We start from the raw sequence: 27,543 nt of genomic DNA, 5'->3' as shown, positions 1-27,543 counted from the left end.
GCACTTTTCTTACATTATAACTAAGTTGGCCTGGGCGGACTTCGCAGAGTTCTACTCCATGGAACTCTGCAAAGTGACAGAAAAACTTCACCACGCTCCACGGAGTTTCACCAGCGGCGGAGTATGTTAAGTGGCGCAGCTCGCACTGATTTTAACACCTTGGCTGCTAATGGTTTTCCCCTCCTGTGCTGATTCTAGCAAAACCCCATTGTTCATGACGAGTTCAGCTCGTCATAAGAACAGCTCCACTGTAAACATCTAGAGTTTGTCAAGTGCAGTTAAATCAGCACAAATGGCACTCTGCATCACGCCGGAGTGTGCTGCTGCTTTCTGCCACTCCGGAAGACCTTCTACCTGAGCGGCAGCTTGCTCAGAGTGAGCAGAAGATTTCTCAACGCTAACTGTTGCAACCTACCGCGACGGCCCGCATTGAAACATCTTGCAGAGAGGAGGTCTAGCTCGCAATTTTTCTCTCCGGAGTGCTCGCCAAATTACCGTTAGCGAGCCGTGCATGAGGAAAAACTCTACTCAGCATCACTTCGCTGAGTTTTGCTGAGCCCCGCACGGAGCGGGCAAAACTCTGCGAACTTCGACAGTGGAGTGTAATTCTGTCACAATTTAGGTTCCTATAGTGGGACTACAGTTCCTAGAATGCCTGGTGGTTAGTCTGTCATCACATTCTCTTGCTTTTCCCTTTCCACTTCCTATATCTGTTTCCTTGTGTATGTCCCCGGTGCTTGTCACCTGTGTTTGGCCGCTTCTCTGATTCTGGACTGTGCTGGAGAACACATGTTTATTTATCGACTCGCATCCCGATTTTTGGTTTGTTACTTGCGTGGTTACCACGCTTCCTCGAGGCATTCTGCTGTTGGCGTGTTCGCTGATGAGAGACGCGCTGGGAGCCGCGCTGCTGAGATCCCCCCCTGGGAGCCGCGCTGCTGAGATCAGCGCTAAGAGCTGCACCTCCCTGCACCCTGTTAGTTCAGGTGAAGACTCTGATTCGGATTTTTTGCTCCTCGTGCGTTCCCGTGATATGGGAGCGGAGGAGTGCTGTTGTACAACAGTAGAGAGTGCATTAGTCTTTATTTATTTTTTGTTGAGTTAACCATTTCCTGGATTGTCAATTGGCCGAACATTTGAATTACTGCAGAGCCGTTGAGAGGCTCAGAACTCATTCTTGAAGAACACTGCAGCAAGACCTAGGATCGGTCGTGTGGAATAGACTGCGTTAAGATAAGTAGTGTTCTTAATTGACTGTGAGTGACTACGGAGACAGTATCCTTTTCATTCATGAACTGGGGTTCTTGGGCAGTTCCCTGCATCTTTTTCTATTTACTTTATTTTTGTTCTATTTTGCCCTTGTTTTTGATGGAGTGACTGTGGAAGCCTTATTGTGTAAGTGGACGTTAGTAGCATTGAATATACATATAGAAGTGATATTGGCATTCTAGAAAGAGTGTGATTTTCGTGCCTTTGTGTTTCCATACAGGAACCAGTATCCAGATCCACAACTTGGTGTCTCTTGTTGTCGAGCCCTGTAGATGGTTTAAGGCTGCCAGCTCTTTATGTTTTCTTTATCCACTTTTTCCCCTTCCCTGGGTGGGGTCCTCCTAGGTGAGTGTTATACTAGAACTCGCTTGGGGTGCCGCATCTAGGGAGGAGAGAAGCTAGCAACTACATCGCTCCCGCTGTACCTGAAACATAAGGTTAGTCAATCTGCATAAGGTGTGACAGAGTGACAAGCCCACGCTCTTATACGGCCTGAGCGATGGACACTGACACAGTCCTGGCTTCTATGTTAGAAGCCCTAAACGCATTGCGAGTGGAGGTTGATGCAGTAAGAGGGGAAAATCAAGATACGAAGAATGAAATGAGTACCCTTCGACATGAGGTAGCAGGAATAGCACGATCTAGTCCCGCTGGTTCTAGAGGAGCCCATTACATTAGGGAAGCCACATTACCTCCTCCTCTTCAGACCCAATCTTCCGTTACACAGGGAGTTCATGGGGCTTCTACCATCAATGTTATACAACCGGTGCACTTACCATTGGCTCCCCCAGAGAGGTTCTTAGGGGATCCTAAGAAGTTTAGTAAATTTTTGGGACAGTGTAAGTTGCATTTTATGTGCAAACCCACTGTCTTTCCTGACGATCATTCCAAGACAGCGTTTATGTTGTCCTATCTCGGGTGAAACGCGGCTAGTTGGTTGTTTCCTCTGATTGAAAGGAATGACCCAGTCTTGAATGATTTTGAAGAATTTTGTGACGAAATGCGGAAGCTTTTTGATCGAAAGGCACACATGTTATCCCTAGATAGGGAGTTGATTACGCTGAAACAGGGATCTCAAGACCTGTTGTCATATATCACACATTTTAACCGTCTTGTTGTTGAAACTGATTGGCCATCCAAAAAGAGAGTTTCCTTGTTTTATCAAGGATTGAAAGGGGATTTGAAGGATGTCCTTGTCCAGGTGGTCACTCTGCCGGCTACTTGTGAGGAGTTAATAGACCTTACTGTTCAACTGGATCATAGACTGCAGGAACGTAAAGGTGATAAATACAGACATGAATTCCGTTTTCCTCTATCTAAACCGAGAGCAGCATCAGAAAGTGCTCCTTCCACGGATACCACCGAACCTATGCAAATAGGAGGGATTAGAGGGCCTTTGAGTTCGGAAGAGCGTGCTCGCAGACGCAATCAAAGACTTTGCATGTATTGTGGAAAACCCGGACATTTTATTAAAGACTGCAGAGCAAAAGCTAAAGGAGTAAGAAATCTTCTTGCAGTAGAATATCCTGTCAATGCTTTGGGAAACGAGAATGCTCAAGCGAGTCCAAGACCACTTGTTTGAGCCATAGTATGGAAAAAGAGGTCTACCACGCTGTAGCAAACACTATGCAACCTGCCGTGCCTCATATGAATTTATGTGTCACCATCAAATGGCCAGAGGAAACACCTGTTATGGTACATGCAATGCTGGACAGTGGAGCTACGGGCAACTTTATAGATCTGCAATACGCCAAAAGATTGGGAGTCCCGTGTATCCAGAAAGCAAGACCCGAAAGTGTGAAGGCGGTGGATGGGTCAGATCTAACATCCGGACCAGTGTGTTATCATACCCACCAGCTGGTTATGCAAGTAGGTCAAAACCATTACGAATTCATTTCATTTGATTTAATAGACGCTCCCCAGTTTAAATTAATTCTGGGTATGCCGTGGTTAACATTGCACGATCCTGTGGTGAAATAGGCTGCTCGTACAATCACACTAAGTTCCGATTACTGTGCGGATCATTGTGCCCTTCCCTGCTTTCATGAAGAAATACAGATGGAAACCCCTGCAAGTACTTTGGCGAGTGGAGGGAGGTCTTTGAGTGTGAACGCCATAACTACCCTTCCTGAGGTCTACAGGAGGTACCAGGATGTCTTCGATGAGAAAGAAGCCAGCAAGTTACCCCCTCACAGGGATTACGACTGTGTGATAGAACTGGAACCCGGGGCTAGTATTCCATGCAGTAGGATTTATGCTCTTACGGAGGCAGAGAACATCTATCTTCAACAGTACTTGAAGAAACTCTTAGAATCAGGATTCATACGTCCCTCTACGTCTCCCGCCGCGTCACCTCTGTTTTTTATACCAAAAAAAGAAGGGGGCTTGCGAACTTGTATCGATTACAGAGCCCTCAACAGGGTCACCAGGAAGAACAGGTATCCTCTCCCTTTAATACCTGTTCTTTTGGACCAGCTGAAAGACGCTACAGTTTTTACCAAGCTTGACCTGCGTGGTGCGTATCATCTGGTGAGGGTTTGTCAAGGAGACGAATGGAAGACCGCTTTCCGCACTAAATATGAGCTCTACGAGTACCAGGTCATGCCTTTTGGCCTGTGCAATGCCCCTGCTGCATTTCAATTCTTTATGGATGAGTTGTTAAGGGGCTTGCTGGACGTTTCATGTATTGTCTATATAGATGATATTCTCATCTATTCAGCCACACAAGAAGATCATGTTAGGCATGTAACGGAAGTGTTGGAAAGGTTACAGCAACATGAGTTATATGCTAAATTGGAGAAATGCCTCTTTCATACCACAGAAGTGGAATTTCTTGGTTACATCATCGGTCCGAAGGGACTACAAATGGATCATAAGAAGATTCAAGCCATCTCTGCGTGAGGTTATGAATATCGATGCTTGATTGTCAACGAGCTACCACCCACAGACAGATGGTAAAACAGAAAGGCTAAACCAGACCCTCGAACAGTATTTGAGATGCTTTACCCTACAACAGGAGGAGGAGTGGAGAACGTTGTTGTGGATGGCGGAATTCGCCTACAACAACACGACTGATTCTTCTTTAGGATGCTCGCCCTTCTTTTGTCTCACTGGCTATCACCCTAATTCAATGCCTTTTGAACAGCCATGTCCTTCTTCCCACCCTACCATACAGCAACATCATGAGCATCTACTATCTGTTTTACAGGAAGCCACAGATCATTTGGAGGCAGCCAGAAACCGCGATAAAGTACAGGCCGACAAAAAGAGAACTCCTGAGCCAGCTTATGTAGTGGGTGACAAAGTGTGGTTGAGCACCAGACATTTGAAGCTTAAAGGAAACACTCGCTTGCAACCTAGGTTTGTAGGTCCGTACCCCATCGTGGCTATAGTTAACCCGGTAGCCATGAAATTAAAGTTACCTTCTTCCTGGCACATACATCCTGTGTTCCATGTGTCCCTGTGAAACCATATGTGCAGGGAACGAGGCCGGTAGTCCGACCGCAGCCTTTGGACATAGAAGGGGAAGTCGAGTATGAGGTGAGAGCTGTACTCGACTCCAGAAGGGTGAGGGGTGCTTTGCAATATCTGATAGATTGGAAAGGGTACGGACCTGAGGAGCGTTCTTGGGAACCACTCTCTAATTTACATTGTCCTGGGTTGTTGAGACGTTTCCACGCCAGGTACCCTTCTAAACCTGGTGGCCCACCGGGACGTCGGTCATTGAGAGGGAGTTCTGTCACGATTTAGGCTCCTATAGTGGGACTACAGTTCCCAGAATGCCTGGTGGTTAGTCTGTTATCACTTTCTCTTGCTTTTCCCTTTCCACTTCCTACATCTGTTTCCGTGTGTATGTCCCCGGTGCTTGTCACCTGTGTTTGGCCGCTTCTCTGATTCTGGACTGTGCTGGAGAAGACGTGTTTGTTTATCGACTCGCATCCCGATTTTTGGTTCGTTACTTGCGTGGTTACCACGCTTCCTAGAGGCATTCTGCTGTTAGCGTGTTCGCTGCTGAGAGATGCGCTGGGTGCCGCGCTGCTGAGATCCGCGCTGAGAGCTGCGCCTCCCTGCACCCTGTTAGTCCGGGTGAAGACTCGGATTCGGATTTTTTGCTCCTCGTGCGTTCCCGTGATATGGGAGCGGAGGAGTGCTGTTGTACAACAGTAGAGAGTGCATTAGTCTTTATTTATTTTTTGTTGAGTTAACCATTTCCTGGATTGTCAATTGGCCGAACATTTGAATTACTGCAGAGCCGTTGAGAGGCTCGGAACTCATTCTTGAAGAACACTGCAGCAAGACCTAGGATCGGTCGTGTGGAATAGACTGCGTTAAGATAAGTAGTGTTCTTAATTGACTGTGAGTGACTACGGAGACAGTATCCTTTTCATTCATGAACTGGGGTTCTTGGGCAGTTCCCTGCATCTTTTTCTATTTACTTTATTTTTGTTCTATTTTGCCCTTGTTTTTGATGGAGTGACTGTGGAAGCCTTATTGTGTAAGTGGACGTTATTAGCATTGAATATACATATAGAAGTGATATTGGCATTCTAGAAAGAGTGTGATGTTCGTGCCTTTGTGTTTCCATACAGGAACCAGTATCCAGATCCACAACTTGGTGTCTCTCTTGTTGTCGAGCCCTGTAGGTGGTTTAAGGCTGCCAGCTCTTTATGGTTTCTTTATCCACTTTTTCCCCTTCCCGGGGTGGGGTCCTCCTAGGTGAGTGTTATACTAGAACTCGCTTGGGTGCCGCATCTAGGGAGGAGAGAAGCTAGCAACTACATCGCTCCCGCTGTACCTGAAACATAAGGTTAGTCAATCTGCATAAGGCGTGACAAATTCTTCGCCCACCCCTAATAATAAGTTATAGCACTATGCGATGTAGCAGAGCAACAACTGCCAGTTTGTTTGATTACACAAGTGCGGTACTATTCATATCAGAAGCAGTGTGGGAACACAGAACAGTAGAGCATTTGTTATTATCTATTGAATTTCAATTCAAACCTCACTTCCAAATGTAAGTAGTGTGTACACAAAGAAAATGAAAGATAAGCAGAAGCTAAGTTTCACAAGTTTATGGACAATCAAAAATCACTATACACTGCGACACGAAGAGTCTGAGGGACAGAACAGTATGTTACTTTTGTAGAAAGGCCACTGGTGCAAAAGAACACAGATGAAAACAATGTCACGCGTTTCAATTGTTTATCCTATTTAATTTCATTGTTTATTTTAGTAATTAATTTCTTTGGGAAACCCTTGAGCCGCGTACACAAATAAACCCTTGCTAAATTCAGAATTGTATCTACTTTTTAGGAACAGTTTTCAGAGTTAGAAAATGACAAAAACTGCGAGGAAAACAATGATTACTTTTTTACAACTCTGCATGCTCCTGAAAGATGGAAAGAGTGTGATTTTAGTAAGGCAAACGTTTAAATGATGCAATTTCTAGAAAAAGCATATACTTTCTTGCACCTTGTTTCCAACATTTTGTTTCCTGAAATCTCAGGGAGATACCTTTAGAATTCCCAACATGTAGGTAAAAGGATGAAAATTTGGAATGGATACCTTTTGTGTAAAAATAAATTATGAAAGTATAATCCCAAACTGCCTAAACATAAAAAAGGTCTCACCACTTGGGGATGGGTGGGTCTCAACACATAATGCAATATATAAAATAGGTACACTGTGACATGCGCATAAGCATTGGGAACTCTTTACCACTACCAAACAGAGTTCTACAAATGAGTTATTTCCCAAATATACTACTAGGGTAGATCAACATAACAATGGAAATAAAAAATTAACTAACGTAAAAGAAAAAGTAGGCGTCATTGTTAACTAGTACTATGACATCCCCCATTCCCACGTCCTTTAACCATGATTGCAAATCTTGCAATGTTGGCACTTGTGTGTGGTTGAAAGCTCTTCAGTTCCCACACCAACAACAAGTAGTAAGGGGAAAAAAAGTACCAAAATGAAAACACAGTTAGGGATCTTGCCTTGAAATATAACTCTACATGCAAGCTAGGACACACAGGGTCTCGTCTTCACTCGACCCTTCAAGAGCAACATATATACTGAGTTATGCCTCCACAACCTTAAAGTGTTACGATTGCTTAGAAGGCAGAGGATGCCTACTCCTGCTTTAGTGACAAGGCCTAGTCTCTGGATTGGCTCGCTTAGCAGTGAAGAGTTACTGGAGACCATACTTTAAGTTTCCTGAGAAGACATTGCCCTCTACAGGATTGGGCCTTTACCACTTAAAGTGTAGATTACAAGGTTATTCTTCATCTCCTAAGACTTTACTTTACTTGAAACTATCCATATAACAATTTATTTGTACCTGAATGTTACTGGAGATGTTGTTGGTGAGGGCAACATGTAGAATTATTAACGGTTCTCCAGGCATTGCACTGTGAGTAAAGACATAACACCTCCTGTAGGGGCCCACACGGCGTTTCATATCAGTCCAGTTTCTGACAGGATGCACAGCTTCGGACCTGAACAAAAGATGACAACAGTTGGGGGACAAAGTAGCTCTTTCACCTTACAGCATAGCACAACCAACAATACGAAAAACAGAACTCAGACGAAGAGCCTGTGGTCAGTAAACAGATCGCATATACACAACAAACAGCTCAAGCATATGTGTGCATACAATGTATTTAGGAAAGACCAACATAAGAACTAGAGCACCGTCATGGAGGCAACAGGTTCTGCTTCTATACCTCATAATGTAGCTTGAATAGCAACTATGCTTAGCAGACACATTGTGGAGAAGTGTGGCTCAATGGCTAGAGCGGCAGACCCTGATGCAGAGGTCTGGTCTGGTCTGGGACCAGGGTTCAATACCCGCCTCGGCGGGTCTTGGGCTCAATTTCCCCGGAACTGATCATTCTCGCCTCGGTGCCTATTCTAATCATGGGTCCCACTCTGTGACTCTGGGCAATAGCTTTCTTAATCTCCACAACGGCCCCAGCAGCGCTTGGGTGCCTGGCTTCACCTTGGGGGTGCCCAGGAGTGGACATTTCACAGGGAAAAGCCTGCAAGCGTTCCACAGCGGTATGAGTGCAGTGCCAGAACGCCCCGTCGCTGGGGCAGCCGAGCGCTTTACAAGTACAACACATTTACATTTACACATAACAAATAACTCTTCAAGGGACTTCGTAATTGAAAATACAAGTCTATTTTAAAGGGTGGCTGTACAAAGAGAAGACCCTCGAAAGGACTCACAAGAGCCTATAGCATGAGAAGCTCTTCTGGCTTGAAAAGGGAGGATGCACTGAGACAGGAAAGAAACATGGAGGAGCAGGGAATTAACAAGATGTATTGGCACCTTGAACGAGTAACATTTTTGGGCCCTGCCAACTGCTTCTTAGGTATTGCCTACTAAACAGTACATGTGATGTCTGTTGCAAGACCTATTGCTAGGTTGGTGTGCCCCCGGAATATCAAAAGCGTAATATTGTGGACAGAATATTGAAAATAAAATATTGACAGGTAAGGAAGTCTAGATCTTTGTTAGTTTGTCAGCTTTAGGGTGGTCTTCCCCTCAACATTTTGCCTTCTTCCTTCATTTTTTCTGACCTCGTTTTTGCTGGCCTTAGGACTCTGAGTACTTTACCACTGCTAATCAGTGCTAAAGTGCATGTGCTCCTTCCTCTAAACATGGTAATATTAACTCATATCCAACTGGCATATTTAGTTTACTAATAAGTCCCAGGTAAAGTGGTACTATATGTACCAAGGGCCTGTAAAATAAATTCTACTAGTAGGCCTGCAGCATGAATTGTGTCACCAACTTAAGTAGGCCTGTAAACATGTCCCAGGCCTGCCATTACAGAGTGTATGTGCAGTTTATACTGACATAGCAAAAAAAAAAACACTTTGCCAGGCCCAAACCTTCCTTTTCAATACATATACGTCGCCCTTAGGATAGGCCCTGCATAGCCCAGAGGTCAGGTTGCAACATATTAAAAAAGTAGGAAATGCACTTTCAAATTGCGCATGTCACAGTAATGAAAAACTCTCAAATTTGTGTTTCACTACTGCACGGCCTCTATCTCTCATAGGATAATATTGGAATTGCCTTATTACATTTTGTAAGTTTAATTTTCAAATGGGAAGAGATAACCAGTTTAAATTTGGTGTCTCTGGATTCACAATTTAAAATCCTAACTTATGGTGAAGTCGGATTTTAAATTGCCAAAACTGTGGTGGATAAGCCCAGGACCGGGGCCAGGTAAGGCTATTCAAAATTTAAAACACAAAAATACAACCTGGCTTCGTACTGTCTTAGACTCCTATTACTAATGGAGTGACAAACAGACTACTCTATTATCTGTTTGAATTGTTTGATACATATGTTGTGTTTTGGATGTTAATTTGAGAAATAGGTGTTTCATTCGCAGGCATTTATAAAACTTTTTTCGATTAATTTAAAGACTATTTAAAAAAGGAATGGTTTAATAAAAATTCCATTCGAACAGATAATAGAGTAGTCTGTTTGTCACTCCATTAGTAATAGGAGTCTAAGACAGTACGGAGCCAGGTTGTCTTTTTGTGCTTTGAACTTTTTGAAAGTTGTAATTTTCCTGCCTTAGCCATTTGGTGCCTGTAGCCTGTCCTGGGTCACATGATGGGGTGTAGTTGACAGTTGGGCTTTGTTCATTCCTCCTAGACAGTCACTCACAATAGGGAGCTTTGAAATGCCTAGATGGGCCATCACTCACTGGCAGGATGGGAGGGTGGAGCTGGGCACAGTCCCACCTACACTTGAAAAGGCTGCGCCCTTTCTTCACACAAAGGGCCTAATGACCCTGCATTGTCATTTCAGCCAGTTTAGAGCCGGGTCAGAGGAGGTAGGAAATTCCATACACTTCAAAGCCAGTGTCTAGAAGCTTATTCCACCTCTTTGAGCCAGGGCACAAAGGTATAAAATGTGTACCTGAGACACCTACTCTTCAGTACACTTCTGGACCTGTGGATACTCAGCAAGGAAGAAGGACTGCTGTGCTGCTGAAGGACTTCCAATTTGATGAACTGCTGCTATGAAGCAACTGCTGTCCTGCTTTGCTGACTAACTGCCCTCTTTAATGGGTGAGAAGGACTGCTCCTGTGTCTCTTTGAACCCAGAGTGACTCCAAGGGCTAGTTGGCTGGTCCCCTGATCTGAAGCCACAGGGACACAACAGACTTTCAACAACCTCACATATGCACCTGGACTCTGCCATTTGTGACTCTACCGTGCCAAGTGGTGCCACTCCAGTCTTGGACTCTTGGAAGTGGGACTAAGGTTCTTGCCAGCAGAATCGACACATTTTCTCTACTGAGAGGTGCATCCCCAAGCAAAACCACCACATCTCCTCTGCTGAATAGCAAATCCCTGAGCAGAATTGATGATTTGCTGCTGCTGCATGGATTGGACCCATCGCAAAGACCCACATCACCACTACAGTCCTAGGACCGGATCCATCACCCATGCAGCGTGGCAAATCCATGGCAGGGGCCCTCAAATATGTTTTTGTCTACTACCAGATAGCTATCCTCTGCTATTTGGTCACCTGTTAATACCTATTGGCCGGTCTTTGGTCCAGAGGCAAGCCATGCTCATTGGAGATAGGGTCGTTAGGTCTCCCAGCCAAGAATGTGGTTTATGATTTGCAGAATGCTTTTAAGCCAGTTCTGGTCCAGGAAGATAAAGTTTTTACAAAGTTACTTTTCTGCTTAACTGTTAAAAATCTGTTTTAACTATTAGGTCAGATTATAAACACTAAGCAGAGAATAACTTTGAAGCATTTTTTTTTTACCCCTTTCCTAGCGGAGGTGGAAAATAACTATTTTAATCCCACCTAGGCAACAAAGTGATGTAGATTTTGTTGTTTAATTCACTGGGAGGTCACACTAACTTCAATATGTTATGTGCCTTATTTTTAGACGTTAGCACCCTGCCCTGTGGTCATACAAGACACATTTAGTTGGACATATATACAAATAGGCTTTTCCTACATCGCAAACACATTTTACCCTGGCATATGTCACTGCAGTGCATTTACATTGCAGCATAGCAAAAACACAGTGGTGCTCCTGGCAGAAATATATTTTTGTCACATATGTGGGTAATGCTAATATGCACTGAGGCCCACATATGATGACCAACTGCCCCTGCTATAGGTGAACATAAGGCACCACTTACACTACTTATAGGGAAGTTAAATAGGCCAAATACACAGTTCCAATGTGCAGCACATGATTTAGTGGACCAGCACAAGCACCTAACTACTGTTCAGAAATGGTACAGGGTCGTAAACCAGGAAAAACAGAATTCCCGAAAAAGATGAAAATCTTGGGTAACAATGCAGAAAACGTGAATTTGCTACTGAGTGCAAAGTAAAATTACTGAAATTAACAAACATTTTATTTGGTGCAACTGAAATTTTACCATAGCCTAAAAATTACCCAAACACCTCTGTGTCAAAATGACAGAACACTTCGTTTACCAGGTTGGTCTGACTCCAGCCCCCCAGACACTCCCCTGTTTAGATTAGGCTCTATCTAAAATGGTCACAAATGGTTCTTCCCCCTTCTAGTGCTGGACTCAAAGGGTAAAAGAGTGACCAAAGAATGAGGGTTAGCAAGTCCTGGCAGCCCTATTTGGGCTCAGCAAGTCAAAGTATGAGTTAAGACTGCCCTTTGTTCTGCCAGTAGTCCTTATCCCCTCCATTTAGCATGGATGGGTAATCCATGATAAGGGGCCCGTAGTCAACATCACCATGTGTTTGCTGCGCTCAGGGGCAGGCCAATATCTTCTAAGTCAGAATCTTTATTTCTCCCAGTCAAAAATATACATTCCATTTCTGGAGGTTTGGTGAGTAAAAGAACTGATTTTATGCCAGCTCTGGCTGCCCAATATACATTTTTATCAAGTTACTTATCAACTTTTCATTTTCCACTACTACAAAAAATCTAATTTCAATCATACCGAATCAGATTTATTTTGAAAATTCCGTGGAAAATAACTTTTAATGATTTGTCTACCATTTTCCCATGCAAAAGTGGACAATAAATATTTTAATACTTTCATTACGCCTAGGTGTGTAAACATATAGTGTACCACTTATTTCATACATGTATTAAACACCCTCCCTTGTGGGCTTACTCCCTTATTTTCCACATACCTGCTGGAAATTAGAGGGGACAGTCAGGGTTACTAAGGAACTGATCTAACCAGCTTTACATAGGCAATGGGGGAACCTCTTTCTTCCTTGTTTAGTTCTCCCTCCAAGTACCAGTCTTGCCTCACCCACCAGGAGTTAAAGGACTCCTGATAGGGTGGAGGCTGTTTCCTTCATGAAATGGTTCATCTTCCTTTTAAAGGAAGTCTCTCCCCCATTGTTTGGTAGCTTTTCTTGCCGTCGCCTTTTTCCTTCCTCATTACCTGCTCAAGCAATAACATCGGGTTCTGCGGGCAAAACAGCTGCCCCAAAAGGGCCCATTCCACACCCTCTTGTACTGGCCCATGGGGAGAACTGGGGACACTCTGAGGTAAGAAGCGGCTCTGTAGAAGATCCTTGTAGGGCATCTAACGTCTTTGTATGAGCAAGTGGACGAATATCTAAGGACCAAACTCCTACACTATCGGTAAGATCCTCGCTTCAATCCACAGAGGGTAGTTCAGTGAAGGGGAAAAAAGTTTGTCAGAGGGGGGCTGTAGCTCCCAATCATCTCAGGAAAAGTTGGGTAGGCAGTATATCATTGAATGCCAGTTCACAAATGACTATTAGCAGAAGCAATGAAGACAATCACCCCAGAGAGACATGAAACAATACACTATCCTTCCTAATTTGACAGTAAGAAGTGGCAACACTCTGCTTCCAAAATCCTGCACGTTCTATACTCCCCTTACTGGGCCACCTCTTAGCCTGGGTCTCTCTGTAATATTTAAAAAATATCGAATCATTGGCACAACCTAGTTATTATGAACAGTTCTCTTCTACTTGCTGTGGCACCCACGCCATTTTGGTTAATGAAATTAAATGGAAAAAAAAACATTTATGTAGCGCAATAGCTACCTTGAGGCATCTCAGCGCTGCAGACGAACGCGGACAGACAAGAGACAGTCCAGTAGTTAAGGGCAATTGTTAAAGAGCAGTGTTTTTAGAAGCTTACGAAAGGGCAGCAGATTAGGCTCTGCCCGTATGTGTAGTGGGAGAGTGTTCCATAGCTTGACGGAGTTATAGGAAAAGGAGTGCCCGCCACATCTAGCTCTCTTTATTCTTGGGAGTAGGGTGTGGGAAAAGGACGCCTAACTGAGGTTTTTGCTGGGTTGGTAAGGAATCATCATAGATCGGCTGATTGCTGAGACATTTTCTCTAACTGGCAGCCAGTGAAGGCTCCTCAGTGCCGGTTTTGTGGATTGCCGGTAGGGGGTCTGGAGGAGCAGGCGTGCTGCGCAGTTTTGAATGATCTGGAGCTTGCGTGTAGTGGATTGAGTGGCTGCTACATAAAGGGCGTTCCCATAGTCCAAGCGGGATAGAATGAGAGCCTGGACCATGATTATTTTTGCCTGAAATGGGCGAAGAGGGAGTATTTTGCTTAGCATCCTCAGCAGGCCATAGCAAGTAGCCAATAATTTTGTCGTCTGGTAGTTGAAGCTAAGGGAGCGGCTCAGCCAGATGCCAAGGCTTTTGATCTGGTCTTTAGGATCTGGAGCAGGGCCAAGGCATTTAGGCCAAAGTAGCTCGGGATTAAAAGAAGGAGGAGCATAAGCTCAGTATTGTCCCCATTGAGATTTAGGCAAGAGAGTTCCATCCATTTGACTACCTCCTCTAGGCAACTTCCTAGGTCGCTGGGTGACTTCTCGCGGTGGTTTAATGTCACCACGAGCTGTGCGTCATCAGAGTGGGTAATGATTTCTATGCCAAATGGCTGGACAATCTCTGCCAAAGGACACACATAGACATTGAACAGCGTGGGGCTCAGGGAGGAGCCCTGAGGCACACCACAGCTGAGGGGCAAACGTTTGGATACAACATCTCCTTCAAAGACCTGGAAAGATCGTTCTTCTAGGAAAGACTGTATCCAGGTGATGGCACTGCTTGTCACTCCCAGACTCCTGAGTCTAAGGATCAGTGTGTAGTGGTTGACAGTATCATATGCAGCACTGAGCTCAAGAACAATGATCACTGCAGTGCCCCCTTGATCCAAAATTCTCCTGGACTCCTCGGTTACTGCAAAAAGGGCAGTTTCAGTCCCGTGTTGGGGACAGAAGCCGGTCTGTGAAGGATGAAGTAAATTGTTGGATTCTAGAAACTCTACCAGGACCGAGTCCTCTCGAATCCACTTTTACATTCTATTCTACTAATTGCTCCTAAATGTTGTCTTTAGTTCAGAGTTTTGCTTCTATTTAACCTTACTTTACTGTTTCACTCTTGGATCCCCATCTACCGTTCATCCCTTGAATCATGCTCTAACGAAGAATATAATACAAATATGCAAAAACATGCTGAAAGCAGCCAGAAATAATTGAGATATAGAGCAATAGACCAAGAGAGGAAAGTAGAAGGACAAATGCATCTGCACACACATTATGGGTAAATCATGGTCTGCGCTTTCACAATGTCAAGGAAATACAAATGAGTTATACATCTTAAAGGGTGGGACAGTAAGAGAATCTACAGCTTGCTATACAGTCAAGGAAAGAGAAAGACATACGAGGAGTCCACAGAGAGGCTACACATGTCTGAACTAGAATCCTACCGAGCCGGTCACAACTGCAGGAACTTACTGGCTGATCTTCTGGAGAAACTCACAAGGTGACTGCCAGGTAATGCGCTCCAGGTTCAAGAACCCCACGGAAAACCATTCGGAGAACATGTTCTTCAGCACGGTGTTCATCTCCTGCAATGCAAAAACACAAGAGGTCACAGCACAGAAGCCCCGGTCCTCTCAAGCAAAGATTTACACGCCACTCTTCCCCCACAACGGAAATGATGTAGATTCCTACTGAAATTGTATGAACATCAAAAAGGCTGCGTGCTTGGGTAGTCAGCAGTCCTAAGCAGCTCAGGGACATTGCAGCTCAGGGACATTACAGCTCTGGGACAAGGATCTGGGACATTACAACTCAGGGACATTACAGCTCAGCTCAGGGACATTACAGCTCAGGGGCATTCTTGCCCGAAATCGCATCAGGCTCTGCAAATGAGGATGTAAGCGACTGAACCACTGCTCATTTGTAAGTCTCCTGATGTTACAATATGAATCAACTCTGGACAGTACAAGGAGGCAAACACAGGTGAAATGCAAAAATGAGAGAACTGAGGAGGGGGGGATGATGGATATGACTACTGGATATGACCCTAATACCGTGAGGAGACCAGCAGTTCTTACAGCTGTAATACATAATTGCAAAAGCATGTGTTAAAGAAAGAAATCCAATATACGGTATAGCACAGAAGGAATAGAAAACAGAGCAGTGTGTTGTGTCAGAGGCAATCAATGGGGGCTGTTGACCTTTCAAATTGGTGGAAGGTAAACACCTACCCTGAAGCTCATTCTGGCCACCTTCATGCCAGGAATAAATTCAATATATTGACAAATGGCCACTACATTTTAAAGATAGGTGCAATTAAACCAGGCCCTTGAACTATGCTAGTGATAACTGCAATTATGCTCTAAGCGTTCTTAACACGTCAAACATGGACACTATTATGCATAGGCCATCATCACATTAGGGATAGTAACAAGTAAGCCCAGGATGCCCCCAATATGTCATGGATGGCTTGCATTGGCTCAAGGATAGACACAGACCTGTCAAGGGCACACAAAACATGTCAAGGTGGGTTCCATGATGCCAGAGACACCATTCTAGGCTAAAGAAGACGTCTACATAGCCACCACAAACAAAGATATCAAGAAAGCCGACAGGATTCACATGGAAGCAGGCGCAAGAGGAAACTGTCATGATGGAAGTTCCACTTGTCCACAGCAAGAGTCTGCCTCACCTCCCCATAGCGAAGTTTAATAGGCGGAATGATCCAATCAGCAGAAGAAGAAGAAGGGGGGTGTGACTACACTCTTGCTGTGTGAGTGCAGGCACTTACATCACTCTTCATATAGGCAAAGCTGCATTTTGTTAATACACACTCGGCATGCGAAAGGGGGTGAAGGCACAGACGCCATTCTTCTAAGTTCAAAGCTTTCTTTTACTAAGTGTATGCTATAAATTCAGGACCTCAGCGTAGTAAACAACTGCTTGGATGACAACTGACAAGTGGTAGGGCTTCACCTGACAAGTCCTAATGGGCCAGCCACCACTGTATGCAATGAAACATTTTTATAACCTCCCAACTGTGATGGCTCCAGGTTATTGACAGTACATACATTAACTTCAGAGACCCCTATCACTATAGCAGTAACATGGTAACCTAGTTCTAGCAGACCCTGTGTTTCCCTGAGTGTGCTCGCGAAACAGCAAGTCCAGTGAGAGTATACCATGTATTTGAACATTTTACCCGCAGTGAGCAAGACAGCTTTCGAACGGGAAGTATGGCAAAATGACTTCAATTCATAGCACTGGGAAATTACTGCCCGTGTGGAGACTTACTTACAGCTGAGATTCCAGAGGTGGCCACCAGCATTTTTACCTCGACCTGTGAGAGAAGGCTACTGACCCTACCTGTGTAAACTAGGTTTGGTGCCTGTTGGAAATGGAGGTCCTTATCCCTAACCGCCGCCACCAAATGCTGGAGGCGGGAGTCCCTGTCCCACCCGCTGTCACCAAGTGCGAGATTCGACCCCTCGTTTCAACGTTAGGCTAAGTAAGGACACCGTCTGAGATAGCCCTGCTCACCCCCTTAGTAGCTTGGCACGAGCAGCCAGGCTTATCTCCAAGGCACAAGTGTACAGTATGTGCAACCACACTCACAGCAACCCAATGATGTCACTACAAATAGACTCCAGATGAGTTTTTATAAAATGAGTATAATCTTTATATAAGAAGATATACAATGTGACCACACAATACAAAACCAACATATAATATTGGGTAGTATTCCTTCCGCAGATTGATAGGTTCTAATCCCAACCACCACTTCTAACCAACAGTTAAGCTTATTTCTAACAGTTTCCAAAAGGTTAGGCAAGTCTTATTGCTAGAATCACACACGTTGCAAAAGAAAGAAATACTGCAATGCGTAACGATATACTCCTGTACTGTGCAATAGAGAAACAATGCCATGCGTAGCGCCACAGTCATGTACTTTGCAATAGAAGGAATAATGCAATGCCCTGAGCAAGGAAGAAACAAAGCAATACATCACGCTGCAATCATGTACTGTGCAATGAAGAAAAAAGGCACTGCACCATGTTACAATCAGGAACTGTGATGAAGACATGATGCAATGCGCCACATTACAATCATGAACTCTGCAAGGGGAAAAAATGCAGTGCGTAGCACACCAAGCATGTAGTTTGCCAGGCACTGATAAGGTCAGGCGTCATACGACAGTTCGAAAGTTCGTTAGCAGCAATAATGCAAAGTGTAATACGACAGTTTAGGTGCTCCATTAACAGTTGCACCCAATATGGATCAATGATGACACAAAAGTACCACTTCTCACTCCGGCCCAAGTACTGCCCCTCCTTGGGCCAGCACAGGCCTAGATCCGAGCAGAAGCAACAGGCTTGCCCAGCTGCAGAAGCGAGAGGCCGAGAGAGTGTCCCTCTGGGCCCGCACCCCACCCCAGCTGGTGGTCCAACCTACATGAAGGAATGAAAGAAGTGGCCGAGTGGATGAAGCACAGCCGTCTGAAACTAAACTCAGACAAAACAGAAGTCCTTATCTTAGGTACCTCCCCCTCCTCCTGGGATGACTCTTGGTGGCCAGAGGCCCTTGGAAAAGCACCCATCCCGACGGACCACGCACGGAACCTGGGCGTCATCCTCGACTCCTCACTCTCTATGAACAGACAAGTCAACGCCGTTTCATCATCTTGCTTCAACATTCTTCGCATGCTCAAAAAAACATTTCGCTGGATCCCCACCGAAACCAGAAAAACGGTCACCCATGCACTGGTTACAAGCCGCCTGGACTACGGAAACACCCTTTACGCCGGTATCACCGCAAAACTCCAGAAAAAACTCCAATGCATCCAGAACGCATCAGCCAGACTCATACTAGACATCCCGCGTAAAGACCACATCTCTAGTCACCTGAAAAACCTCCACTGGCTTCCCGTCAATAAGAGGATCACTTTCCGCCTCCTAACCCACGCACACAAAGCACTTTACAAACTTGGACCCGAATGCCTCAACACACGACTTTCCTTCTACACCCCCTCCGGCCAGCTACGATCCTCCAACCAAGCCCTTGCTACCGTACCTCGCATCAACAAAACCACCATGGGAGGTAGATCCTTCTCCTACCTCGCAGCTAAAACCTGGAACTCACTCCCCACTCACCTTCGTCTCACTCAGAACCACCTAGCATTCAGAAAGCAACTTAAAACTTGGATATTCGACAAGTAATTCCCCACCCTCTTCAAGCGCCTTGAGACCCTCCGGGTATGTAGTGCGCTATATAAATCTTTTGGCTTTTTTTTTACTTTTGACCGGGGGAAGGGGGGGGGCACGACCCCACTCTCCTCTTCCCCTTCAGCGACTTGGGCCTTGATCCAGAACTCCGTCAATGGGCACGGTAAGCCTGGGCCGGAGGCTCAGCTCCTCCGGGGCTGCTGGTCCAGGGCGTTGCTGTTTCACTCTGAGGGCCCAATGACCCGCCCTCAGCACTGTGGAGACTGCCTTCGAATTCGGTGCACACACTACCCAGGCACTCCTCAACAGCGCCTCTGGTTGCTCGACACACACTCTGTGCGTCCAGGACTTGCCTCTTCTATGGTGCACTCGATGACCAGGCGCTCTTCACCAACGCCTCGGCATGCACCACTACACGCAACCTGTGCGTCCGAGTCTCACCTCTTGTCCCGGTGCAAACGATGTACAGGAGCTCTTCACCAACGCCCTGGGCTGCACCACGACACGCACCCTGCGTGTCCGAGACTCATTTCTTGAATTAATTAATTAATTTGAATTTATATAGCGCTCGAATGCCCGGGGGCGTCGAGGCGCTTAGCTCAGTGCACGACACGCACCCTGCGCATCTGAGTCTCCTCTCTTCTCCCGGTGCACACGATGACCAGGCGCTCTTTACCAACGCCCTGGCATGACACGCAAACGTCCGAGACTCACTTCTTTGTTCGGTGCACACAATGACCAAGCGCTCCTCACCAATACCTTGGCTTGCACCACGACACGCAACCTGCGTGTCCGAGTCTCACCTTATCTCCCGGTGCACACAATGACCAGGCGCTCCTCACTAACACCTTGGTTGCACCACAACACACACCCTGCGTGTCCGAGACTCAGCGTACTCCTGCGTGCCCACGATTACAAGGTACAACTTCTCCGGAAACTTTTATGTTCCTGTGTTTCCAAACAGAGAGCCAGCTCACCTCGGCCCTTGGGGTTCAAGACACAGCATAAAGCACAGTCTTTTTCAAGCAGGGGGACCCAGCGCCTCCAAGCACAGTCCCAACAGCCTCTCCCTTGGTCAGATCAGCAAACTAGAGACTTGCCCAGATCATGAAGCAAGAGTTTGTCTTTCCCCAGCAGTCTCTTCAGTTGCTCCTTCCTTAGCAGAGGTTCCTCTTGACCACGAAATGGGTCCAAGCCTTTTCATTCTCAATCCATTTCTGTTTTATTCCAATGTTTAGGGGTTTCAGCTCTCATAATTATAGCCATTATTGTCTTTGAAGTTTGTTGTGCTCAGTGGTCCCTGACCCCTCCCTAAATCAGTTCTGGGTGCCTCCCTCCCAGGGTCACCTTTCTCCCATTGATACTGGGGGTCTGGATCCTTTATCACTCAGCAGGAGATGGGTCAATTGGTTTATAGCAACAGCCCAGGCCTTTTCCCCTCCCAGGCTTCTCTTCCCCCTACTCTCCAGATGCAGGGCAGCCTGGTGCCATCTCACCCCCTCCCAGGGTCAAGACCTCTCCCAGCTCCTCTCACCTATCAGATCCAGACAGTCAATCCACATTCAACAGAGACACACAGAAATGCTTAAAGCACAAAACTCAGCCACTTTCTAAAAGAGTGGTTTCTGAACACACAGTGACAAACCCACTTTCACAGAAAGATGTGTTATGACACTGTGAGTTCATACATACTAAACTTGACCTCTCCATTTTAAACTTATAGGAAACTAGGCTAACAAACAACACTGAGCCTCCCCCATTCCGTCCTATGGGCAGGATGGCCTTTTAGCAGTGAAAAACAAAATGGAGTGTTTTTCACTGTCAGGACATCACACACACCTTAGTATATGTCCTGCCTTTTACTTACACTGCACCTGCCCAGGGGTTACCCGGAACCTACCACAGGGGTGCCTGATGTGTATGTAAAAGGGAAAGTAAGGCCTGACGAAAGAGTTACTTACCTTCGGTAACGATGTATCAGGTAGAGACACAGTCTAGCCGCAGATTCCTTAACTTAGAATATCCCCAGGCGACAGACTGGATCCGGAAAACTTTCTGCAGCAGCACCTCAGCGCCGGGGGGCGGCTCCGCCCTGACGTCGTCCATGGATGTGACATCAGCAGAGCCATATAGGCCCATCCCGGAGAAACTTTTCCATGCCACAACGCGGAGCCACCACCAAAAACTGTGAGAGTATGGGAACAGTGTGCGAACAAGATGAAAAAGAAAAAGAAATTGAATGGTGAAAAACAGCACCATAAAGGACAGTGCCAGGCACTGTACACTGAAAAATAGTGATGGGAAAGAGCAGAGCACCGCTCTGAGAAGCAACCTCGCTAAAGCGAAGCCTAAACCCTCCCCGGTGGCAGAAGATGATGTGAAAAAACATCAAGGCAGACGACAAAGTCTGCAACCACAATATATAATTGTGAAGGACAAGAAGTCCATAACATATGAGCAATGACAATCCACCACAAGTCGGTACCAGAAAGGGACGTCATATCCCCTGTAAGAGACCTATAGACTGAGGCAGAGCCAATAGACTTCAAACCAAGGGACTGCCGGGGAGGTACGAGACCCCAAGGCGATTAAGAAGGGGGGGTTTGGAGAGCATAAGTAGACCCCACACTGGACGACCCAAGTCGTAGGGATGTAAAAGGACACACATGACAGGAGCATACCGCCCGATCACAAGAATGGGTGCAGTAGAGCAAGCAAAACAGAATGAAGCATCCCGCCGAGGAGTGAAGTGAAAGATGTCACTCCGCAGGAAGACAAAGCCACCCGGAGGGAGGCGAGTGCAGAAAACCCAACCTGAAAAGGTCCTCGCAGAACAGGGAGGATTGGTGGGCATTAAGGAATCTGTAACTAGACTGTGTCTCTACCAGATAAATCGTTACATCTAGCCACAGATTCCTTAACTTAGAATAGATACCTTAACCATACCCATAAAGGAGGCGGGTCTGCGACTGAACCCCACCAAGTTCTACAGAGAACTTAGCCATCAACAAGGTGATGAAACACAGTGGGGACAGCAATGCCAGCGCAGCCAACACCAGACCACGAAGCGCTGAAAAGAGCTGAAAACAATGGCAGGCAAAGGCACCAGAAGCCGTGAAAGAACAGCACGAAAACCCTCGTATGTATACCGGGTGGAGAGAAAGAAGCAGAGAACCAGAAATGCCGGTGCAGAAGTGAGAGTTCATGTTTTCGCAAAAGAAGATGAATGGAGCCTAAGGTCCGATGGATCCGCAGGATCCGATGCGTCAAGAGGAAGCAAGACCCAGAGAGAGGACAAAACGGTATGACAAAGTCAGCGCATACCGGTCGAGAATGCACAACAGTGGAAAAAAGCACTGTTGAACCTGCACCAGCTAAGATACGTGGGGCACTATTGGCAGGATGCCAACCCATGGCCAGAAAGTGCCGGCATTACCAGAAACACAAGACATTCCAGTACGCAGTCGCTCCTTCACAAAGATGTGAGAAGGCGGACGGCAACAAGCAGAAGCACCCAGAATAGGACCACAGTAAGACTGGTATTCATGTGGAAGTCAGGAATACATATAAGCATACAGTGTGGACACCAGAACCACACCAAGTATAGGGAAATCACCCTGTAGGGTAGCATGAGGAGCCCAGATGTGAAGAACTCATCACCAGGTAGGCAACTGGCAAAAAGGGGCTTCTGGCAAGCCGGACACACAAACAAGAGGTCGCACAATGAGCAGACCGGGGCGAAGACCACGGATACCGCAGCCAGGAGCGTTGCCTGTGTGACTCCGCTGTGGGAAAACCACAGAGCAGATATATATTAAGAAAGATACACATCTAAAAAGGATGTGATGCATAAAACAAGACAAGGGTACGCAACAAATACCTACAGTATTTGGTGAAGCAGAGTTGGACAGGATAATGTCCAGATCCGTAAGGGACATCAGCCCCCCGTCCGGGAGGAACCAAGGTCCCCGCTAGACAGATGAGGAGATGGAGCAGTACATTAAAGTGGAAACAGTCAGGACCAACGTAATGGCTTAGGGATGTACAGACAAGACGACCCAAGAAAGCGAGTAGCCTGAAGAGAACACTTCCCCTGAGAATGTTACAGCAGGAACCCAAAGCAGAAGTGTGAAAAACACCTGTGCGGAAAGCAGCAGGGAAATAGGAAAGACTCCTGTTTGGGAAGTGCCCAGAAAATGAGGGCACAAGGCAGTGAACAGCATAGACGTACATGGTGAAGACGCCACCGCCTATAGACAAGTCCAGACAGGGCTAAAGTACGAGAAAGCATTACCGATCCCAGAGAGTGGAGGGTAGAACCAGTCACTGCAGACGCGGAAGAAAGAACGCAGGCACAATATGATAGTGAACATACCAAGGTGCACCCACACTACGCACAAAGACTGAAGATGTGAGCCGCGCAGCGGCTCTGCCCTTGCGCTATACGATGGCAGGGCGTCAGCCGTAGAAGAACTGTGCCAGAACGGAACAGAACAAGGGGTGCCAAGGGACAGAGGCTTATGAAAAAAAGAGTAGCAACCATGGACAAAGAGGAGCACAGCAAAGCTGGAAAACACCCTTGGGAAAGGCAGCCGAGGCAGAAGCCTCACGGTAGGGAACCTCTACCGATGCTTCAAAGTACTACAGACAACCGTAGACCCTTATCCTAACTGAAAGTGCAATAGAGCGACGCCAACCTGTAGGTCGCATAACAGCAGAAAGAGAGGACAGACTGATCCAGAAAAGACTCCACAGGAGCTTAACAAGCTTTCCTTGTGGGAAGGCAGCTACACAATAGCCAGCAAATACCCCAAGGCAGAACCAGCTGACCAGCTGTACTGAACAAAGGAAAACATGGCGGAGTAGCCGCCTAGACAATGCTGCCTAGACAATCTGGGTATTACGTCATGAACCCAGGGTCCCAAACAAACAGAGCAACGTTGCCTATGCACAGGAAAAAGCAACACAAAGTCATACAATGTATGAAAAAGATAAGCCACAAGGACGAGAAAGCCACGCCGCAAGGGCCAGAAAATCACGGAAGACCAAACATGAGGCGGGAGACCACTGAATCAGCGTGACAGTCAAAAAGGTCCATGCCATTGAATGGCAGATCCCGGAGTGCATCCCGAACATTGTCGGAAAACGACTTTCGTGCAAACATGCATGGTGGCGCAAAGCAACCGACCGGGCATTGCCCTACCCACAGAGTCTGTAGCCTCCAGGGCCAATAAAAGAGAACATTGTGCCATTCCCCGTCTATCAAAAAGAAGGCGATGCAAGTCAGCCCGGGACCCTTCTGGGAGAGAAGGAAGAAGGAGATCAACTAAGTCCAAAATGGCAAAAGAAGCACGTGCGAACATGCAAGACGTGTTCAAGGCACGGATGCCCGCACTGGCGGAGGCAAAACTGTGGAAACCACATGTTTCCTGCCAGCGAGACTCCCTAGTGGGAGGTAGCAACGGCAGAGCGGAAGAAGGCTGAAAGGCGAAAGACATCTAGACAACCAGACCCTGAGCTCCAGGGTGAAGGGACAAGCAGGATTGTCTGGGGTCGCGCCATACCGGCGAGCAATGGCCCGATCAACAGGGTCACCAGAGGAGAGCCGTGCCCAGGTAGGAAAAGAGCAGGATGTCAAACAGAGACCCACCAAGGGGCAGCAAAGGATCCACATCCACAGGCTCCGTGAGGAGGAGATCCAGTAAAGGATCAGAGGGCAGGGAAACCACAGGAGGCTGAAAGTGAAGAATATCCACAGCCCTGCGAACAGCCCTCACGAAAGCCGCACAAGCCTCTGTCGTCATTCTGGGGGGCGACAACAAACCATCGGTCGAGGACGGTTGGAGGCTAACTCGTCCACTAGACAGTAAAGGTGGAGGATCCTGAGTTTGATCCAAAGGCCATGGAACTCTAGGCACCTGCACCAAGGGACACCGAAATGACTCCGGGCATGGTGAGCCCAGAGGGATTTCATCCTCCAGTAATAGAGGAGCCGTAGGCGCCGGCACTGGCATCGCATCGACATCGAGAACCTCCAGAGGGGACTCGATCTGGGCGTGGATCGACGGCGACTCGACCTCCACCTGTGGGGAGGAAAGAGGTCGACAAGGCGTTGAACTCGATGCCGCAGCAGACGTCAGCGCAGGAAGCTGCACAGGACTATGTGGTGACTGGACGGGTGGGCTGGACGGACGACTGGGATGCCTCTCTGGGCTGTGTCCCGACATCGTATCAACTCCGGAACCGGAGTCGATGCGCGCAGCTGGCGCAGAGGATGAATCCGCCGGCGAAGACCCGATATGAGTGCCTTCCTCCTCTGTGGCACCCGAAGGCGCACCAGGGAGAGGTGGTGACCCAAATAAAGACTGGAGAGCCCTTGAATAGGCCTCCATCTGGATCCTTGTCGCATCGACACCCAGAAAGGGTGGGTATGGGAGAGACAACTCCTGGGCGCCTGTGCCTGACAAAGACCAAGAGCAGAGGGCCCCAGCTCCACGTATACGGGAGGACGACCTCGTGACTTATGCTTGGGCTTAGCTGTCTCCGAACGACGTCCTCAGGAACAACCTCCTGAGCGGGCACGATCCCGAGAGAGAGATCGGCGGTGTGAAGGCGCACTACCGGACATCCAGGCGGCCAGCAGCTTCAAACGACGCTCCGTTAGGGACTTCGGTTACATTCGGAGTCGTGGTGCACTCCCAGTCACCAAATACATATTGAGTGCAGATCCGTGACAGACATTTGCCGCATACAGGTCTCACACGCCTTAAAGCCTGAAGGCATCACACACTGTTCCGTGGTGCCGAAGGCATCAAAAGGCCTGAAAAACAGGCCGCGGAACCACTGTTTTTCCTGGAACCGCGTTGGGACGCAGAAAAGAAGCAAACTGACGTCAGCATGCCGAGACGGGCTTATATGGCTCCGCTGATGGCGCGCAGAGGTGCTGCTGCGGAAAGTGTTCCGGATCCAGTCTGACGCTTGGGAATATTCTAAGTTAAGGAATCTGCGGCTAGATGTGTCTCTATCAGATAAGTAGTTGCACTTGTCAGGACAACATGCTAACTTAGCAAACTGCGCGCAGGCCCAACACTGCAGGCCTGAGTTCCCTTTTCCACGCGCCTTTGCATTACTAGCCCTAGCACACACAGTGCACATCACTAGGGACTTTACGAGTAAGGCAAACATGCCAATCGGGGCCAACCAATTACCATTACATTTTACATAGGGAACACTTGTACTTTGACACTGATCAGCAGTGGCAAAGTACCCAAAGCATCTAAATTGGTAACTCTTTGTCTAAGTCAGGAAAACGGTCTAGGGGGAAAGCAAAAATTTTAGGGAACTTTAGCCAAAAAGGCCAAGTACTACAGTGCCTAACAACTGGAAAGGTAGTTTTGTTTTGGGCTGTGTATGTTGGGTCTGGGAGGCTTTAGGGAATCCACAGTTAGCCTCACCAGGCCTGAGCCTTGGTAAAGAACAAATGACTGTCTCAAACAGTTGTTTCCATTTTTGACATTGTGTCTGAGACTTGCCCAACACCAAGCTACCCCTTTTCAAACTTCTTCAAATCCGCATCCTGCTGCCCTCTACACTGCCCCCTTCTGTCCAGCACTGGAATCTACATGTAGCTCTCAAAGACACCATGAAGGAAGGTCTATTTTGTAACAGTTTTCTGTGAACACTTCTCCGTTGTTGATAAATCTGAGGAATGTGGGCCCTGCTGCAGCTGGCCACAGTTATAGATATTGGAAATGGCGCTCAACCTTGGTTGGCGCCAAACTTTGTACCAGATCAGCAGCCATGTCAAATGGATAAGAACTGGACTATAGGCCTCAGACTTAACCAAGCCATAGTACCGCGTAGGATTTACCGAATTAAACTGTTTGGAGTGTTGGGCATAATTGGGAACTTTCTGTTATGCAACTTGAGGCAGTGAAGAGGTACGTGTATTATGCGAAGTGAGACTGTGTGAATTAGCAAGAATCATGGAAACGGACAAAGTTTGTACCCCCTCGGGTTGCTACTTTAGGTATTTGGGGTCAGGGGGGCACTGGCACCAGGAGAAGAGCCAGGGACCGGTGTGTGGCTGTTGACTAGTCAGTCTATGGGACCAGAGGGGAGGAGGGGGATGTGAGAAACGAAAGGGGATAATATATAGGTCCATAAAGTGAAGGATGATTTTGTCCATACCTGTCGTGTGTGCTAATGTTGGGGTGCAGAGATACCAAGAGTGTAGCAGAGAGGCAAAGATACCAAGCGTGCAGCCAGGAGTGTTCAACGGGTAATGCGTCAGTGTCTGCACCCATTGATCCTGACTCTGCCTGCGACATGGTGTCTGTTTATAGATTTGTAAATTTTGTAGTACTTATTGTAATGTCACACTGGCATAACAATGTATGTATGCTTCTGACTGTAAGATACAGTTCCGTTTGGAAAAATAACTGCCCTTTAGGTTTACTGCCACCTCTGGGTCAACCTTTAACTTTTCAACGTGTTACCACTGGATAGCCAAGAGTACAAATTCCATACTTTGGTTTTCCATTTGGATAACTGTATCATATATCACATCATATGCTGCAATTTAACAAGAAACTGAAAACACACCTCTTTATAGAACACTCTACTATAGGTTGAGAAGTAGCAGTTTACTTCCCCTGTCACAATCCAGCTTCAGTTCCATCCTCTCATTGGCTGCATCCTTGCCTTTGATACTGTGCAAAGCTCCACTGCCTTTTACCCA

The 27,543-nt window shown here is 46.8% G+C and overlaps 1 protein-coding gene across 1 annotated transcript in view; it reads right to left on the bottom strand.

Moving 5' to 3' along the window:
- MLYCD (malonyl-CoA decarboxylase) overlaps nt 1-27,543 on the bottom strand; it is a 444,184-nt gene that overhangs the window by 221,167 nt on the left and 195,474 nt on the right. The window contains exons 2-3 of the mRNA XM_086945881.1: nt 15,055-15,167; nt 7,613-7,769 (exon numbers count right to left, since the gene is read on the bottom strand). Of these exons, the coding sequence (XP_086802007.1) occupies nt 7,613-7,769; nt 15,055-15,167 (270 nt within the window). The remainder of the gene's footprint in view (nt 1-7,612; nt 7,770-15,054; nt 15,168-27,543) is intronic.

The sequence above is a fragment of the Lissotriton vulgaris genome, chromosome 12 (assembly GCF_964263255.1).
Source record: "Lissotriton vulgaris chromosome 12, aLisVul1.2, whole genome shotgun sequence".
In the NCBI taxonomy this organism is placed as follows: Eukaryota; Metazoa; Chordata; class Amphibia; order Caudata; family Salamandridae; genus Lissotriton; species Lissotriton vulgaris.
The sequence above is the reverse complement of the archived record's forward strand: the minus strand, read 5'-3'. Positions and strand labels throughout refer to the sequence as shown.